The following is a 19,783-nucleotide window of genomic DNA, read 5'->3' on the forward strand; positions in this document are numbered from 1 at the left end:
TTTTTGTTAGTTTTGGACTTCGACGTCAAGCCTCTTCCAGGCTTTCAGATAGTACAGTGTAGGCATGACGCGAAAGTAAAAGGACACGCGAAGATATGAGCGCGTGATCTGATAAAAGGGAGCGGTGATTCCGTTTTATTTTCGTGTTCGCGCTTTCTCAGTTTCTCGGAGCCTGCTACCTTATCTCGTTAGATAGAGTTCCATTTTTCACTATCTTTTTAAAGTGTTATTGAATGTTGATTAAAATGCAAAAATCATACTTGAGTCTGATTTATGCGCAGATGTTCGTATTTTTGCGCTAATGAATGTATCTTCGCACTACGTATTGGTCGCCGTTTCACGCAAATGATTGCGTATTTTGTCGTAATAAACAGCAAAAGGTGTATTAATTTATGTGTTGAAATCATGAATAGTAACGACAAGTAAAGGGGAAACTTGGTCACGCGGTATAAATTCGCGTTTGCCGTTAGACGTAAACGTGATGCTTAGCCTCTATTCAAAAGTGAAAGCACACTGTGGCAAAAGTGACCACAATGTTCTTGCAGTAAACTCCGCTGCCACATACAGCTTTTATACCACATTTTAGAGCCGACGAGAAGGGGGGGGCTTTCATTCTAGTTAAACACTGCGATCGCATATGTAGATGGTGTTAGAGAGGGAAGACGCCTATTGTTTGTTTTATCGTTGTTAGTGGTCATGTTCGAAGGACCGTTTCTTTCGGAGTGCAACAGGACGGTACAAATTTAACGTCACTTTCAGAAAAATACTATCATAGTAATCATACTATCAAAAAAAATTGATCACGTGATCAAATCATTTCGCTATGGATCAATACCGCCCCCACTAAATCAACAACTGGTTCGTTCTTTCTTCCTTGGGTTCTAAGTCAGGGTTTTCGATACGAGTTGGTACGACAAATTTATGGTATTTTTATTGTCTTTTCACAGCTGAACCTGTTGTACACTATGCTTCTACAAGTTACTACGACGCCGGAAACCGCTACTATGGAAGGTAATCACAAATTCCCCTTCCACACACATACCCAAAAGGTTTTTCAACTGTAAAAAAAATTCAACACATTTGGTTTTGAACCAAGATTTACATGTTTCGACCTTAACACGCAGAAGTATTTTTCAACTGAAGTGGAATAAACAAATCATATGCTATTAAACAGAAGCCAATACATGGCTCTTGATTACAAAAACTTTGACAAACGACTTATAGTAATCCTAGAGGAGGAAAAGAGGATAAAAGAAGCATACGAGGGGTGGAGACAATTTTAAGTGGGTCGATTTTCATTGAGAATTACAGATTGATCAATTAACTTAAAAGCAATTTCACATGGTGAAAATTTATGCATTTATCGTTTCCGGGTGCAAAACCTTTTTGGGGCTTGGGACCTCCTTTAAACCCCAATAGTCCAAATAAGTAAACACACACAATTAAGAACCAAGGGATTAAGAACCACATGGGAGAAATTTGCCACTTTCATACCCAAAAATACAAGAACCTTTTTTAGCCAAGGAAAATAAAGCAGGTTCATATATGTTGGTTACAGTGAAATTATGATAAACAATTTAAGAAAGGAGTGTAACTGAGTTGTGAATTTAAGTATTACAAGAACATACTGTACTAAACTGTATACAAATTCGGTTATCAGTTTTGGTAGGGTTATAATAATACAATTGTGAATAAATAAAAGGTTTATTTACTTTCCTGGTAATGAACAATTTTTTATCTCCTTCTTAAAAATTAAGAACCTAATTAAGAGCCCATTTAAGAACCTACTTAGCCTAAATTGCCAATAAGTGAACTACCCCAAATTATAAGAACCTATTTTGCCAGAAAAGTAGGTTCTTATTAGCGAGTGTTTACTGTACTATCTCTTCAATCTGATCTCCATAAATTTTCTTATGTAAAGAAACATTTTTCAATTCTCATACCTGTTCCCTTTATTGCGTTCGAGGTAGGAGAACGCAACCCCTAATTTGTACTGGGTATTCTGTGCACTATTGGAAGTCCTGTGCAATTAATAAGGGAGGCTTTTTTGAGATTGCATTTTCGTCGTCGTCGACACACATTTGCCTCGCTTTGAGGCGCTTGCTTACGTTTTGCCTCACTTTGACGCGCTAACTTCGATTACTCCTAGTTATGTGTATAAGTTGTTAAGAGAAAATTGATTCATATGTTGGTCACTTTTAAAGACTTAAAGACTTTCCTTTCTACAGACACAACGACAATCAACGAGCTCAGGATGCTATCAATTTAACTCTATTCCATTGGGGTATCCATGCCTGGATCGTGTATGTGGTGGTTGGTCTTCTTCTCGCGTTTGTGGGTTATAGGAAAGGCCTTCCTATGACCATCCGCTCGTGTTTCTACCCGCTTGTCGGCGACAAGATCTTCGGATGGATGGGTGACGCCATAGACATCCTTTCTGTGTGCTGTACTATGTTTGGTGTCTGCACCAGTCTAGGAGTAGGTGTCATGCAGATGAACACAGGATTTCAACGCATCTTTAAGAAATTCGAATACTCAGTCACCAACCAAATCATCCTTATTTGGTGCGTGACTGCATGTGCCACAGCGTCCGTGGTCAGCGGTCTGAAAGTTGGAATCCGGAGATTGAGCGAGATTTGTTTCAGTCTCGGCATGTTCCTTATGTTGATCGGGCTCTTTTACGAAGATACCTGGCATGTCTTTAACGTGTATGTACAGAGCATAGGTTACTACATTCAGTGGATCATCCAACTTGGCTTCCATACAGACGCCTTTGCACAACTTGGAAATGCACCGGACGGCAAGCAGGCCAAAACGTGGATGAACGACTGGACCATCTTTTACTGGGGCTGGTGGATTGCCTGGTCGCCTTTTGTGGGCATGTTCATTGCAAAAATCTCAAAAGGGCGCACCATAAGAGAGTTTATCAATTGCACTTTGACAGCTCCAATAATATACGCGTTCTTGTGGTTCTGCATTTTCGGTAGTGCAGGGTTGAAGATGGAACGAGATGCTGAGAAGGCCAATATCACGTGCTACTCTACACTAGGAGGTACTAACAGCACGGAGGCCGCGAATGGATTGTTTAGGCTCTCTTGCAGAAAAACAAACGACATGTGGTTTGACGTCTTGGGCCAATATGGTGACCTGGGGACATTTCTCTCGGTCGTATCGCTGGTTAGTATCATCCTGTACTTTGTCACCAGCTCTGACAGCGGTTCCTTAGTGATAGACTGCTTATCTGCCAACGGTGATCCAGAGCCACCCACTATCCAGCGTATTTTCTGGGCGTTAACAGAAGGCGCCTGTGCCACATCCCTGCTCTATGCCGGAGGTAAGAACGGCTTAACTGCCCTTCAGTCCATGTCCATAGCATCGGGCGTGCCTTACACCATTTTACTCTGCCTAATGTGCGTTTCATTATGGAGGGCGGTAAAGATGGAAGAAGGTGATCTTGATCAGTACGGTCCACAGTTTACCACTGGCTTGTTAGACGTATTAAGCAACCCGACGTTGCCTAGCGTTCGAAAGGTCCTTATTGCCGTCGTCGCACCGTGGTATCCAATGGGGAAAGCTGCCTTCAAGATTGGTGGATCAAAGGGCCATCAGAGCGTCTACATGCTGGCCCTTGCAGTGCCGTTTTATCTCTGGATTGTCCTGATGTTCCTTGAGCATGTCGTTGACGGAATATGGACAGTGGCATGGACAGTGCTATTTGCATTCTTTGCCTACGGCACAGCAATCCGTAATGCCATACGTGAGAAATACAACATCAATGGCAACATGGTTGAAGATTTCTTTGCAGTAATGCTTACCTACCCGTTTGCAGCGTATCAAATGGAGCACCATGTCGATCACATCCATGGTCTCGACTTAGGTGAGCCGTCTCTGAAAAATGGCGTGGCCCACAAGTCCATTTGCATGTCTGAAGTGCATATCAACCCTATCGTTGAAAACGACAGCGGCATTGACAAACCATCGTCAAACGGAGCGACCTGCCAGGAGGTAAATGGAGCAAACGAGGACACATCGGATAATGGCCATGCAACTTCCAAGACCGACCATTCTAATGGAATGGTAAATGGTGATGTAGATAATTCTGTTATTGTTAATCCTCCATTTGAAGAAGAAAAATTTTAAAAGCATCCCAGCTTAAGTCATGCGTGACGTATTGAAAATACTTGCTGGACTGACCTTGAGCCTAGCTGATTAGTGCTCTGGTTTGTATTATTTTCGTCAATAGAGACCTTAAGATTCTAAGACGAGGACGACTACAAGTACGAGATTTTCTCAATACTAAGTCGTGGGCGCGCGTGAACCAGCGTTATTTTGGCGGGAAAACGTTGTAGCCGTCGTCTTTCTACTACGAGTGTCAGCGAGAATGTCGTAGTTGCGGAAACAAGTTCTTACTACTGAGATGTTAGAAATTTTATCTTTTTGCCATCGGGAAAAGGCTTAACGTCCTTCAATAAAAATAACTGTGCAAACGTTTCTGGTAAATAAAAGTATACAAAGAAGCTTTCCAGGGTGTCTATTTTTTAAGGAGACACGAAAAACCGTTGGTTTAATTTCGTCCTCGTAGTCGTCGTTGCCTCGAATCGAAAGGACTCTATAGCCACCTTCTTAAATTTGAATACCAGCAGGAAATCTGAAAAATGAAAGCTAGTGAGCAGTACTTCCCTGTGGTACTATTCATTGTGCTGTACAAGGTGGTTCTAACTTTTGAGTCTGGGATGAAATCCTAAAGTGTGACGATTCAAATACGACCTCTTTAGCGTTTTTCAAGATGCTATCTGTTTTTCAGCTTTTTTCAAATGAAATTGGGACTTCTTTTGGGAGTAGAAGGGTTAGAATATGTTGCTTGGCGACATTCATAGCAGTCATTTAAACACAGTTATATAGTGTATTTTTCTGCCGCATAGATTTTAGCGCGCGCAAATTCGTATGTACTTAATAGCGTATTTATAGGGCATGTATTGATAAGCAATTATCAGCCAAAGCTTTAGATGAAATTCGAGAAATCGATAGGTTTATTTAAAAATTTAACTTAATTTAATTTGCTGATAGAACATAGCACGAATCAATATTTCAATTATTTTATTCGGTCCTGCTAAATATGTGTGTAAGTCATTTGAAATATTTTTCCATTTCCGACTGCCTTTAATCCCCCAGCTAATTCTTCAGAACCAGTTGTCTTCGTGGGATTTTTTTGCTTCAATCTGAACGATTAGTTGTAGTTTGCGAGTGATTTCACTGCAAAGTTTTGAACATTTTATGGCGTCATTTCTATGGTCTATAAGAGTGTAGACCATTGAAAATTGTGGACGATTTGTTTTTTACAATAACATTTATTTTTTACGAAAAACCAAAAACAAAACAACCGGCATTGCGTGACATGTTACGTCATTTCCATGGTCTATACTCTCATAAACCATAGCTCTTGACCAATCAGCGCGCGAGGATTCGCTAAGTTTTTGTAAAAAAAGTATATGGAAGTGGTTGACTGCAGCTAGCTAGCGCCGCACTAAAAAACGTTGAAAACATTACTGCACAGAGTCGTATTTCGAGGCAAAAATTTGTTTTTTAGTGCGGGTGAAATGAAAAACTTTTGGGCTTCCTTGATACTGTTTCATAACTTAAACATAGCCTTATTTTGTTACCTATCTAAGTTTATAGTTCTTCGAAAACAACTAATGATTAAAGTCATGGTTAACTTTTTATCCTCTCTTTGAACTTGAAAACCTTCCCAACGAAATCACACCCCGCAAAAGACAAAGTAAACAAAATTGTGCAATTTCAAAGTACATGTATTTCCAAAGAGAGGGAATTGTTATTTCGAGTGGCATTTTTTTTTTTTTTTTTGGGGGGGGGGGGGGGGGCATTGTTATGGTAGCCTCATTGCCACGATGATGCGTTTCCCGAACCCCGCACTGTATTTTGATCAAATCTTAGATCCTGGTGAATATCATTCCGGTCCCTGGCCCAGGCCCCTGTTGTTGAAAAGGTGGATATAGCTATCCACTGGGTGATGTTCCTCGAGCCCGAATGGGCTTTAAGGTCAATAGCCCATGCGGCCTTCGGCCTCATGGGCTATTGACTCAGAGGCCATGAGGGCGAGAGGAATAATTGTTTTAGTAAAATCCAACTAGTTGGTCAAAATTATCGAGAATAAAAAAATTAGCTAGTTAAAGCTACAATCGGCGACAAAATTGTTGAGACACTGTACTCAAATAGGGTAACTTGGGGGAACAAAAGAATCCGCACCCCTCCCCTGTCCCCTCCATTCAAAGTTGGGATATTTGTTGTTTTCTATAGGTAGCTAGAACAAGAGCACAACATTGCACGGAGGGGATGGGGGAGGAATGCTATATTTCCTCCTTTTGAAGTTAGTAAAACGTAAAAAAGCCCAGTTTTGGCCGAAGTGTCTCAACTCATTTTGTCGCTGATTGTCTGAATCGAAATATACGCGCTGTTGTCCTATTAGCAGCGGTTAGGAGACGATAACTAGTTGAGATTGCTATATTCACCGGGTCGTTATTCAGAAGATAGATAAGATACCCATATGATTCCTTTCCTGTGTTTCTCGAGGGAAAATTAGTTTTCACAATCTTTGTACTCTGTAGTGTTTTCAAGTAATTACGCAGCATACCCGCGTACCGAATGACTGATTTTCCTCTGGCAACTAAGTGTAATCGTTAGGAATCGATGGCAGATAATATGTTACATTTGAATATATCCCTAGTAAGTTCGAAGTGTTTATTCGAAGTTTGGCTTTTTGACAAGGGTGGGATGGACGATAAAAATAGCCATGATTGCTATGCGCAGGAGAATTTTCAGGAAAAATGTTCCAACTTCTAACGCACAGCAAAACTGCATAGCATCGCTAAATCTGTGCAGTAGATTTGTTGCCCATATACCCATAAGGGTCTTTGAAGAACGTACTTTACAGCAGAAACTATGAGGTCAGGAGGAGACTGGCCACGAGTAACCACGAGTAACCAACTTTGTTCTTAAAAGATAATCAGATTATTTTACTTCATACTCATCGTCGTTACTCGTGGAAATTCCTCCTAAAGAACAATTTTAGCCATTATAACTACTTTAACGTCTAGAAATCTATTAACTTTTCTATCCTTTTCACTTTGTTCTTTGTTTCGATGCGTTTCGATAAAGGAGAGAATAAGAAATCGTGCGCGACGCGCCACATCGCACGATGTCGAGGCACGGTTGAGCGTGACACGAAATGTCACGCACTGAAAATAACGAAATGGCCTTATTCTAATTGTTCTAAAATAGGTATGATGAAGTCAAACATAACAAATAAAAAACCAACAGGGGTCTTACATCCCAGCATAAAGAAATGAATTCAATTAATTTTCTCAAGGGCGTACGGCTACTTTTGCGATTCAGACAATCGTCGACAAAATTGATGAGACATTGCACTCAAATAGGGTAACTTCGGAGAACAAAAGAATCCGCACCCCTCCCCTGTCCCCTCCATTCAAAGTTGGGGTGTTTGTTGTTTTCTATAGGTAGCTAGAACAAGGGCACAACATTGCACGGAGGGGATGCGGGAGGAATGCTATATTTCCTCCTTTTGAAGTTAGTAAAACGTAAAAAAGCCCAGTTTTGGCTGAAGTGTCTCAACTCATTTTGTCGCTGATTGTAGACTTTAATCCTTTTTTGCCGCCAAAAAGCCCGCGCTTTTCGTTACTAGTGGGCTATCACATATAGCCTAGTAGTAGCTCACGTGGTACAAATTCACGTTTGCCGTTTGGCGTAAACGTGAATCTTAATCTCTCTGATACTGAGTATTGCTCCCGCGTGAAACAGCGTCACCTTGGCGGGAAAACGTGACAGCCGTCGTCATCATTACGAGTTTTAGCGAGAATGTCGTAATGGCAGGAACAAGTTATCAAATGCCGGAAGAAGTTTTATCACTTTGCTATTGGGAGAGGGCTAACCGTCCGTCAGTATAAATAACCGTACTAACATTTTTGGTGAAAAATGGTAAATTGAAGCTTTCCGGGGTGTTTTTTTTTGGAGAACACGCGTAAAAAACTTGAAAATAAATCTCGACATCGTTCTCGTCCTCAAATCTAAAGCACTCTAATACTTATCCGCTAGATAGTGATTTATCCAACGTTCGAACAACCGGGGCCAGAAAGTCGGTATCACACACCTTCCATGCGATATGGACAGATCCGCAATATCGGGGGATCTCATGGATATAACTGAGAACAATAGATAAACTGGTATCCATATAACCAGCCGGTTCGTGATAAAGGCAATCGAGTGTCTACTTGATGTTTTCTTCGATTTTTGCATCCAAGGTTTTAGAAACCAAAAATAAAGTAAGGCCCGGTTCAGACGTCGAATTTTTCATGAGCCGAACCTAAAAACACCAATTTAGTACATGAAAAGTTCGGCGTTTGAATCAATAAGGAACGCCTGTTTCAATTTGGAACGGCTCAGCCGTTCTTTTCGCCAAGCCCGGCCGGGAATTTCGCCTTTGGAGCTACTTTGGAACGGCTTTGATTCAGACGTTGAACTTTTCATGCACCGAACCTAATGGATAAATTATTATAACGTATTTTGTAAGCAGTTTGACCGAAATGAGCATTTTTCGCATTTTGAACTTAGTTCAGCTGCAATTAAGATCGGCGTCTGAATCAATTCAGCCGGTCTTATAATTTGGGTCGGCCTTAACATGAATTCGAATTAGGTTCGGCTCATGAAAAGTTCGGCGTCTGAACCGGGCCTAATACCTTGTAGAGTTAAAAAAAAATCGATTATAAACATACAGAACCGCAAATATTTTTGTTACCAAATAAAGGAAAAAAAAAAAAAGTAGAAAAACAAAAGAAAAACAAAAAATCGTTATCCCTCTCCAGTTCTCCAGTAAAATTACTGTGTCCCGTGAAATTACCTTAAATGACTGACAAGCAAGAGCAAGAATGACGTAACACGAGGAACTTTATTTATGACGCCCATGTGGCCATCAGTGTTTTTTGATCAGCTTTGTAGAACGCATCACACAAAGACCGGACGCCACTTTTAAGATGGAAGTTGACGAAAATGCGGCCGAAAAGTTTCGTTGGATTCGGCTAAGCCGGACATTTGGAAGGTTTTCATTCAATTTACGGTTTAATCCAGTGGTAACGTTCCTCTCAGCTGCGATTATATGGTTCTTCGTTATCTGGTGTTCGGTGCAAGCCGATGTTGCGCTAGATGAAATGAGCAAATGGATGAAGTGGATAACGAACACCTGTACATGGATGTACATCGGGACTCAGGACGTCTGGGCCATCTTCATCGTCGTCCTTTACTTTTCCAAATACGGCAAAATGAAACTGGGAAAACCGGACGACAAACCGGATTTTAGCGACGCAACATACTTCACAATGCTCTTCGCGGCTGGGATTGGTGTTGGGTTGTTCTATTTCGGCGTTGGTGAGTGTTTTAATTAAAGTGGGATCCATCGGGGTTTTTTGGAACATTTTCTCCTAAACTGCCTAACATATTTTAATGAGTTTTCTTTAGAGGAACCACATCTGCGTCTAAAATTTAAAAAATATTCGGCATAAGTGAAATGTATTCTCTTAGCCCCTTTCAGTTTTTACTGTTCCAATTTCGATCCATTTCGAGTCGTTTTCTCCAAAAATCGAGCCGCCTGTTGATATTTTAAAGAGAACGCCGATTGCCATCTCGTGACGACGGGCACTGTCTGAAACCAACAACTCTGCGCGCGAAATTAATACGACACGTTTCTAGTTTACACTGTTTGAAAAGCCTTCCAAGTTTTGCTTCACCTTTAACCCGAAACATGATAACAGACTGAAAACAAAATTTTTTGGTTACCAAACTGCTCTGTGAGTTTGTCTGTCTAGCGTTTGGTTTGACGCCGGTTTTCCGACGACGCACACAAACAAGCAAACGAAAACAGACACAAAAAAAAACAAAACAAGGAAAACTGGGTTAAGAAGGCTAAGGACAGCCTTGTTCAGGCACATTCAAGGTGATAGTAGCAGATTAGGGCTCGGCAGAGGCATAGATTTGTCGCTGAATAATGACGGCATTATTATGGGCTCCCGAGTAAAGTCATTATGAATTTATTTAATACTTGCAAGCACTATTGCTCGTATCATTAGTTGAGTAAAAAGGAGTATTGTACTTTGACACTTGTGAAACGTTTTCCTCAGCTCCATATTTTAAGCGATGAATTTAATATCATGATCCCTTCTTAGCTTCTGACTCGACTGCTTTATGGCAAATTACTTCCTAATGAATGAAACTCACGTGCATATTCTTTCGTGATGTTTACTCTGTTTTTATAGTCGGTGACAGATTTTAGACAGATCCCTGGAAGGACATCTGCATGAATAATTTTTGATATCACGCAAGGCCAGGAGAATGGAGTATTTTTTGATTACGATAAAAGATAGATCAATACCGGAAACAATTACCATTACTCGAAGTACACGCATGTCAGTGCCCCTCTTTAAATTACCGACGCGCGTTTCAAATGACGGTGTAATCCGGCTCTTTTCGTTTCCACCTAACACTCTCAATGACAGTGGTACATCCGGGGGGGGGGGGGGGGGGGGGCAGTCGCGAGTCCTGATCGACCCTCTTCCGCCAATGAAGCTCTCATAACATGGAATTTGAAAATAGAAAATGTTTACTTACAGGAACAAGTGTTTTGAAACTATAATTGCTACCACAGGATGATCGCATACATCATTCATCTTGTAATTTATAAATGAAGTTTTTATGGGCGCTTGTCGTAATATGTATCATAAACATGTGAACGATGAAAGCGGGTGCCGGTGGAAGTAAAGGCCCCACTCCCCTCCTGGATCTGCCACGAAGCCGAACTCTGGGCGGAAACGGCGTTGTCTTTTAAGCATCGCAGGCTCAAATGCAGAAAATAGTTGAGGTAACCTTTTCAGTGAATGTTTTTAAAAACAAAAATGTATACCGAATATAAACATGTACTTGGCAACACTTTTCGCCCCCTGTAGGCTGCGATGTCAAGAATAATCAATACAGTCAGCTCAATATTTGAACGTCAGACTCAGCTGCCGAAACCGAAAAAATGTGTGTTATTTTTGTGGCCGGAAATAGAAAGGCTTGTATGTAATTTGCTTTCTTTTTCCCTTAGGCGAGTAAAAAAACTCACTCCAGTAAAATTACTGTTAGGACGAAACGGAAAGACGTTGCCGCGTCTAGAAAATTTGATTAATTTTGGACTTCGACGTCAACAGAGCACCTTGATCTCTAGCCTAGCCTGTTCCACGCTCTCTCAGATAGTTCAGTGTAGGCTAGGGATGACGCGTAAGTGCCCGGGGGGGCGGGGGTATTGCCATATATGGGTTATATAGGTATGTGCCGCTGTGAAGGGTATGGTTTTCAAGCAATTTACTCTAGGATAGGGTATATAAATCAGAGCGTTTGGCTCTAGAATAGGGTATCATTTTTCAGGAAACTGATCGGTTGGTTGAAGATTTTATCTAGACTAGGTACACAGCTACTCTAGGATAGGGGGATTTGGGGAGTTTACTCTAGTACAGGGTAGCAAAATTCAGCTGAACTAGCTCTGGTAAAGGTTAAGGGGTCCATGCTCCCAGCGGCACATCCCCACCCAGAAATTCCTAAAGTGCCCCCCCCCCCGGGCGTAAGTGAAAGGAACGCGACAATATGAGCGCGTGATCTAGGAAAACGGGGCGGTGGTTCCGTTTTATTTCCGTGTTTGCGCTTTCTCAATTTCGCGGACCCGACTATCTCGGAGCCTGGAATCTACTTCATCTCGTTAGATATTCCATTTTTTCACCCTATCCCCTCTCTCCTGGTGGGTGATTTTTCACCCCATCCCCACTCCCCTAAAAGGTGATTCTCCAATGCTCCAGAGTAATTTGTGACAGTTTCCAGATAGCCGGCGTGGCGTAAAAGGCGCCGGTCTTTTTAGAGCGAAGGCTGAAATTTCGAGGTCGCGCGCACGTGCACGAGGGGAGAAAAGGAGGCGTGTTCCCCTCGCGCTCTTTGGAAATCGAAAAAGAATAAAAAACTAACCGGCGTCTGTCACGCAGGCTACTATATAGTTCCCAGACCAACGACGGCCACGTTACTTCTGGATTTAGCAAGCCAAAGGGACTTTTTCGGAGATATTAGATTTAAGAGCTACACTGTAAATATGAGGATAAATAAAGGTGATGTATGTATGTATGTATGTATGTATGTATGCTAAAAGCTATCGTTCACAACTAGCGGTCTATTCATTCAAAAGTGAAAGCGTACTGTAGCAAAAGAGACCGCAATGTTTTTACAGTAAACTCTGTTGACACATACAGCTACGTGTACCGTAGTTTGCAGCAGGATACCCTAAAATCACACATGATTCTCCCTGTTATTTAGCCCTAGCCCTGATCGTGCCCTCGGACTGTCCCATACTCCTTACGCAATTTCTCTTGCATCTGACGTGCACACGGCACAGATATGATACTAGAGTCCAAAGTCACTCGTTCCAAGTTTCCAGTGCAAGGTTGATTCAGATTGAACGGTGATTCCAAGCAATAGCACCAGGGGCACCCAACGACTGTTTTCTGTAAAATATCTGTTCGGAGGCGCAAAAATTGCCTTTTTTTCTATAGCTTGAGGAAGGCTAAAAATTTCTAGATAACCGTTCCATTCATGTACAATTTTCGTAACATATCTAATAAATTCTCTACGATTTTCTATAGTTTAATTTTTCGCATTTCAGTACCCAAGTTTGCCTGTTTTTCTCAGAAAAAGGAAACCTAAAATTTTTGGATTCAAACATGCGATGGACGGAGGAATCAGAAAAATTCTTACTTTCCTAAAACTTAAAATTGCGTCTAAAATTTTCGGGAAAATAATACGGAGGCCCTTATAATTTCAAAAAGGCTCAAGTTGCCCTAGGACGACCGAACAGATACAAATTTTACAGCATCGCTTAGAATACATTTCTAGAGGGCTGAAATTACCCTGGATAGCCTGAAAAGTGTTTTCAATGTATTTAGGAGGAAACCGTCGTTGGGTGCCCCTGTAGCACGAAGCCATTGTGATTTTTTCTGTAAATAAGGAAGTAAAGTCCTTTTTTGCGTTCTAGTTTAACACTGCAATCGCATTGTTAATGGCCAATTTGCAGATTTTGTTAGAGAGGAAAAACTCCCATCGGTATTTTATCGTTGTTGAGTGGTCATGTTCGAAGGAAAGTTACTTTCGGAGTGCAACAGGAAGGTACAAATTTAACGTCACTTTCAGGAAAATACTATCATACTATCAAAAATTTTGATCACGTGATCAAATCATTTCGCTATGGATCGATGCCGCGTGTACCTAATCAACAACATGGTGGGCCTGATTGGTTCGTATTTTCCCTTGGGTTCTCTGTCAGGGTTGTCGAGACCGGTTAGTGCGTTTAATTTATGGTATTTTCATTGTCTTTTCACAGCTGAACCTGTTCATCACTATGCTTCTACACGTTACTACAAGGCCGGAAATCGCTACTATGGAAGGTAATCAGCAATCTCCTCTCCACAGACACACCCAAAAGGTTTTTCAACTGTAAAAAATTTCGACACATTTGGTTTTGATCCAAGATTTACAGGTTTCGACCTTGTATTTTATTAACACGCAAGAGTGTTTTTCAACTGAAGTGAAATATAAACAAATCGCATGCTATTAAAAAGAAGGCAATAAACGGCTCTTGATTTACGAAATTTTGACAAACGACTCATAGTAATCCTAGAGGAGGGAAAGTAGCCTCCCACGCAGACGTTCTTAGGGGTTCGTCACGCGTTCCTGCCCCACGACGAACCCTTAAGAACGTCTGCGTGGGAGGCTAGAGGGAAAGACGATAAAAAAGGCATACGAAACGTGAACACAATTTCAAGTGGGTCGACTTTCAGTTAAAATAACAGATTGATCAATTAATTTAAAAGCACTTTCTTATGGTTGACGTCCATTTATCGTTTCCGGGTGCGAAACCCTTTTGGGGCTCGTAATCATGACCTCCTTTGAACCCCAATCATCCAAATACAGTAAACACACGCTAATAAGAACCAAGGGATTAAGAACCTCCTGGGAGAAATTTGCCACTTTAATACCCAAAAATACAAGAACCTGTTTAGCCAAGCAACTAGGCAGGTTCTTATACGTGAGTTACATTGAAATTATGAAAAACAGTTTAAGAAAGGAGTGTAACTGAGTTCTGAGTATTTTAACAAGAATATACTGTACTAAACAATAGTTATTAGAGGAGACTGGTTATGAAAAGCGGCAAACATCAACGATAAAAACAACAGTGCTGCAGTTTATGTTGGAAGCACCCTGAAAGTGCACAATCCTTTGTTTTCTGTTGGCAAATTGTTACGGAATAAATTAATGCAACGTTTTTATTGGTCAATACAATCAAAATGATAGGAATTCTTTTGAACGTTGTGCACTTTCAGGTCCACAAAAACATATAACAAAGGAGTCTGACGGGTTTCATAACCATTCCACTCAATTAACTATGACTAAACTGTATATAAATTCGGTTACCAGTTTTGGTAGCCTGGTTATACAATTGTGAATAAATTTTTAAAAAAAGTATATTTATTTACCTTGAAATCAACAGTCTATTATCTCCTTCAAAAAAATTAAGAACCTAATAAAGAATCTATTTAAGAACGTACTTAGCCAATAAGTACCCAAAATACAAGAACCTATTTTGCCAGACTTCAAAAACGTTTGTTATATTAGCGGATGTTTACTGTACTAATTTATCCAAACATTTTCTAAGAAAATAAAAGGAGAAAACGTGTTAAAAAATCATAGCTTTCCTCTCTTAGGTAAAGTAACATTCTTCAATTCTCATAACCTTTTCCCTTAATAATATGTGTTGTTAGGAGAAAATTGATGCATGTTGGTCACTTTTAAAGACTTTAAGGGTTTCTTTTCGACAGACACAACGACAATCAACGAGCTCAGGATGCTATCAATTTAACTCTATTCCATTGGGGTATCCATGGCTGGATCGTGTATGCGGTGGTTGGTCTTCTTCTCGCGTTTGTGGGTTACAGGAAAGGCCTTCCTATGACCATCCGCTCGTGTTTCTACCCGCTTGTGGGCGAAAAGATCTTCGGATGGATGGGTGACGCCATAGACATCCTCTCTGTGTGCTGTACTATGTTTGGTGTCTGCACCAGTCTGGGAATAGGTGTCATGCAGATGAACACAGGATTTCAACGCATTTTTAAAAATTTCGAATACTCAGTCACCAACCAAATCATTCTTATTTGGTGCGTGACTGCATGTGCCACAGCGTCCGTGGTCAGCGGTCTGAAAGTTGGAATCCGGAGATTGAGCGAGATTTGCTTCAGTCTCGGCATGTTCCTCATGTTGATCGGGCTCTTTTACGAAGATACCTGGCATGTCTTTAACGTGTATGTACAAAGCATAGGTTACTACATTCAGTGGATCATCCAACTTGGCTTCCACACAGACGCCTTTGCACAACTTGGAAATGCACCGGACGGCAAGCAGGCCGAAACGTGGATGAACGACTGGACCATCTTTTACTGGGGCTGGTGGATTTCCTGGTCGCCTTTTGTGGGCATGTTCATCGCAAAAATCTCAAAAGGGCGCACCATAAGAGAGTTTATCAATTGCACTTTGACAGCTCCTATAATATACGCGTTCTTGTGGTTCTGCATTTTCGGTAGTGCAGGGTTGAAGATGGAACGAGATGCTGAAAAGGCCAGTATCATATGTTCCTCTACTCTAGGAGGTAAAAACAGCACCGAGGCCGCGAATGGATTGTTTAGGCTCTCTTGCAGGAAAACAAACGACATGTGGTTTGACGTCTTGGGCCAATATGGTGACCTTGGGCCATTCCTCTCGGTCGTATCGCTGGTTAGTATCATCCTGTACTTTGTCACCAGCTCTGACAGCGGTTCCTTGGTGATAGACTGCTTATCTGCCAACGGTGATCCGGAGCCACCGACTATCCAGCGTATTTTCTGGGCGTTAACAGAAGGCGCCTGTGCCACATCCCTGCTCTATGCCGGAGGTAAGAACGCCTTAACTGCCCTTCAGTCCATATCCATAGCATCAGGCGTACCTTACACCATTTTATTGTGCCTAATGTGCGTTTCATTATGGAGGGCGGTAAAGATGGAAGAAGGTGATCTTGATCAGTACGGTCCACAGTTTACCACTGGCTTGTTAGACGTATTAAGCAACCCGACGTTGCCTAGCATTCGAAAGGTCCTTATTGCCGTCGTCGCACCGTGGTATCCAATGGGGAAAGCTGCCTTCAAGATTGGTGGATCAAAGGGCCATCAGAGCGTCTACATGCTGGCCCTTGCGGCGCCGTTTTATCTCTGGATTGTCCTGATGTTCCTTGAGCATGTCGCTGACGGAATATGGACAGTGGCATGGACAGTGCTGTTTGCATTTTTTGCCTACGGCACAGCAATTCGTAATGCCATACGTGAGAAATACAACATCAATGGCAACATGGTTGAAGATTTCTTTGCAGTAATGCTTACCTACCCGTTTGCAGCGTATCAAATGGAGCATCATGTCGATCACATCCATGATCTCGACTTAGGTGAGCCGTCTCTTACAAATGGCGTGGCCCACAAGTCCATTTGCATGTCTGAAGTGCATATCAACGCCCTCACTGAAAAAGACAGCGGCATTGACACACCATCGTCAAACGGCACGGTTTGCCTGGAGGTCGATGGAGCAAACGTGGACACATCAGATAATGGCTATGCAAGTTCCAAGACGGACCATTCGAATGGGATGGTAAATGGTGATGTAGGTATTTCCGTTGCTGTTAAACCTCCATTTGAAGAAGAAAAACTTTAAAAGCATCCCAACGAAAGTCATGCGTGATGTATTGAAAATACTTGCTGGACTGACCTTGAGCTTAGCTGATTAGTGCTTTGGTTTGTGTTATTTTCGTCAATAGAGAGCTTAAGATTCTAAGACGAGGACGACTACGAGTACGAGATTTCCTCAAAACTAAGTAGTGCGCGCGCGTGAACAAGCGTCATTTTGGCGGGAAAACGTGGTAGCCGTTGTCATTCTACTACGAGTTTTAGCGAGAATGTCGGATTGGCGGAAACGGTAACTGTATCGCGCGAACTTACTCTTTCATATTGGTGATCATGACTAGCACATGACTATACCTTACGGATAAGATTGGCGTAATAATTTTTTGTATGAGTTCCTGGAATTTGCTTTGAACTGTTACTCATCTCGTTCTCGTAGATAGTCTTATATAAAAGTTCCTACTGTTGTCGTTGCTTCTCATGAAAAAACATGGGCCTTTTTAAAGCTGCCACAAAATTTAAATGTAATAAGCCCTAATGAGCTGACCCAGTTTGTGACTTTTTGAATAGTTTGAATAATGTTCGTTTAGTTTCTGTCTTAAACCTTTTTACTCCCAGATAGCCTGAGAAAACAGACGAGGAAATATCGTCTGTTTTCTCAGGTAACTCCCAGAGTAAATGACTCTATGCAGTACTTTCCTGTGGTACTGTTTGTTGTACTGTACAAGGTGGTTCTAACTTAAGACTCTGTGGATGAAATCCTGAAGAGTGAGTATTCAAATGAAAGCTACTGAGCAGTACTTTCCTGTGGTACTGTTTATTATGCTGTCCAAGGTGGTTCTAACTTTAGACTCTGTGGATTAAATCCTTAAGTGTGACCATTCAAATTAAAGCTACTGAGCAGTACTTTCCTGTAGTACTGTTTATTATGCTGTCCAAGGTGGTTCTAACTTTAGACTCTGTGGATTAAATCCTTAAGTGTGACCATTCAAATTAAAGCTACTGAGCAGTACTTTCCTGTGGTACTGTTTATTATGCTGTCCAAGGTGGTTCTAACTTTAGACTCTGTGGATTAAATCCTTAAGTGTGACCATTCAAATTAAAGCTACTGAGCAGTACTTTCCTGTAGTACTGTTTATTATGCTGTACAAGGTGGTTCTAACTTTAGACTCTGTGGATTAAATCCTTAAGTGTGACCATTCAAATTAAAGCTACTGAGCAGTACTTTCCTGTGGTACTGTTTATTATGCTGTCCAAGGTGGTTCTAACTTTAGACTCTGTGGATTAAATCCTTAAGTGTGACCATTCAAATTAAAGCTACTGAGCAGTACTTTCCTGTGGTACTGTTTATTATGCTGTACAAGGTAGTTCTAACTTAAGACTCTGTGGATGAAATCCTAAAGAGTGACCATTCAAATGAAAGCTACTGAGCAGTACTTTCTCTCTTTATTATGCCGTACAAGGTGGTTCTTAATTTTGAGTCTGTGGCTAAAATCGTATAGTGTGACCATTTAAATGAGACCTCTTTAGCGGTAGTTTTACATGGTGCTATTTGTTTTTCAGCCTTTTTCAAAATGAAATTGGGGCTTAATGCTGAATTTCGACTTTAACCACTTTTGGGAGTGGGGGGGGGGGGTTACAATGCGTTGCTTGGCAACCTTCATAACAGCCATTTAAACACAGTTACTTGTAAGTAACAAAGAATATTATAGTGTATTTTTCTGCCGCATCGATTTTAGCGCGCGCAAATTTGTATGTACTTGGCGTATTTATGGAGCATGTATTGCAAGTATCAGCTTAAGCTGTAGATACAATTCAAGAAATCGATAGCCACTAGTTTTATTTAAAAATTCAACGTAATTTAATTTGCTGATAGAACATGGCAAGATTCTTTCATTTCGCTTATTTTATTAGGTCCTGCTAAATAATGTGTTAGTCTAAATATGTGTATGCAATTCACAATATTTTTCCATTTCTAATAGTTCTTCATAGCTCTCTCCGGAGGATTTTTTGCTTCAATCTGAACGAATAGTTGTAGTCTAAAATTCACTCAGGGGCACGCAACGACTGTTTTCTGTAAAATATCTGTTCGGAGACGCAAATATTGCCTAGAATTTTCTTTTGCTTGAGGACGGCTAAAAATTTCTAGATGCATGACCGTTCCATTTATGTAAAATTTTCGAAGCTCATCTAAATTCCCAACGATTTTTTGAAATTTATTTTTTCACATTTTACTCCTCATGTTAGGTTATTGTTCGAAGAAAAAAGAAAACGTAAAATTTTCGGATTGAAAAATGTGATGGAAAGAGGAATCAGAAAGAGGAATCTCTCCTTTCTATACGTTAAATTGCATCTAAAATTTTTGGGAAAATAATACTGAAGACCTGGTAATCTCGAAAAGACTCACGTTCCCCTGGGATGACCGAACAGACACAAATTTTATAGCGAGACTTAGAATGCATTTCTAGACATCTAAAAGTACACTGGATAGCCTAAAAAGTGTTTTCAGTGTATTTAGGATGAAACCATCGTTGGGTGCCCCTGTTCACAGCTCGGTCATATATAGTCATGTTAGAATGCAGCTTTGAATTTGACCCTGGTAGCGGGAACTGAATTTAATTTCTTAAATAATCATAAATTATATGGAGGTGCGCTTCACCTGGTTTCCTTGTAGGGCCTCACTAAATAACTTGGGAAACATAATTGCTCAGGGTATTTCGAGGCGAAATTTGCGGGCCCAGAATTGGATTTTCGTACGAGTGAACTGGGTAACATTTGCGCTTTCTTAATACTGTTTCCTAATTTAAACATTGCCTTATTTTGTTACCTATCTAACCCTTTGGTACTTTCAAAAAACGATAAATGATTAAACTTATGTTTTTTTAGGCTTCAAACATGAAGACACTACAGTTAACTTTTCATCCTCTCTTTGAACT

At 40.9% G+C, this 19,783-nt stretch overlaps 2 protein-coding genes and 1 pseudogene across 2 annotated transcripts in view; all 3 read left to right on the plus strand.

Annotated features, from left to right (window-relative positions):
• Positions 1-5,720, plus strand: part of LOC140924815 (glycine betaine transporter 1-like) — a 10,160-nt gene extending 4,440 nt beyond the window's left edge. The window contains exons 2-3 of the mRNA XM_073374817.1: positions 948-1,011; positions 2,229-5,720. Coding sequence (XP_073230918.1) covers positions 948-1,011; positions 2,229-4,140 — 1,976 coding nt within the window. The 3' untranslated portion in view covers positions 4,141-5,720. The remainder of the gene's footprint in view (positions 1-947; positions 1,012-2,228) is intronic.
• LOC140924802 (uncharacterized) overlaps positions 1-19,783 on the plus strand; it is a 451,675-nt pseudogene that overhangs the window by 71,600 nt on the left and 360,292 nt on the right.
• LOC140924816 (glycine betaine transporter 1-like) lies at positions 8,959-19,741 on the plus strand. The gene is made up of 3 exons (XM_073374818.1): positions 8,959-9,453; positions 13,475-13,538; positions 14,970-19,741. Exons 1-3 carry the CDS (start codon positions 9,063-9,065, stop codon positions 16,879-16,881), a joined length of 2,367 nt encoding a protein of 788 aa, XP_073230919.1. The 5' UTR covers positions 8,959-9,062; the 3' UTR covers positions 16,882-19,741.

This window comes from Porites lutea, chromosome 14, assembly GCF_958299795.1.
Source record: "Porites lutea chromosome 14, jaPorLute2.1, whole genome shotgun sequence".
In the NCBI taxonomy this organism is placed as follows: domain Eukaryota; kingdom Metazoa; phylum Cnidaria; class Anthozoa; order Scleractinia; family Poritidae; genus Porites; species Porites lutea.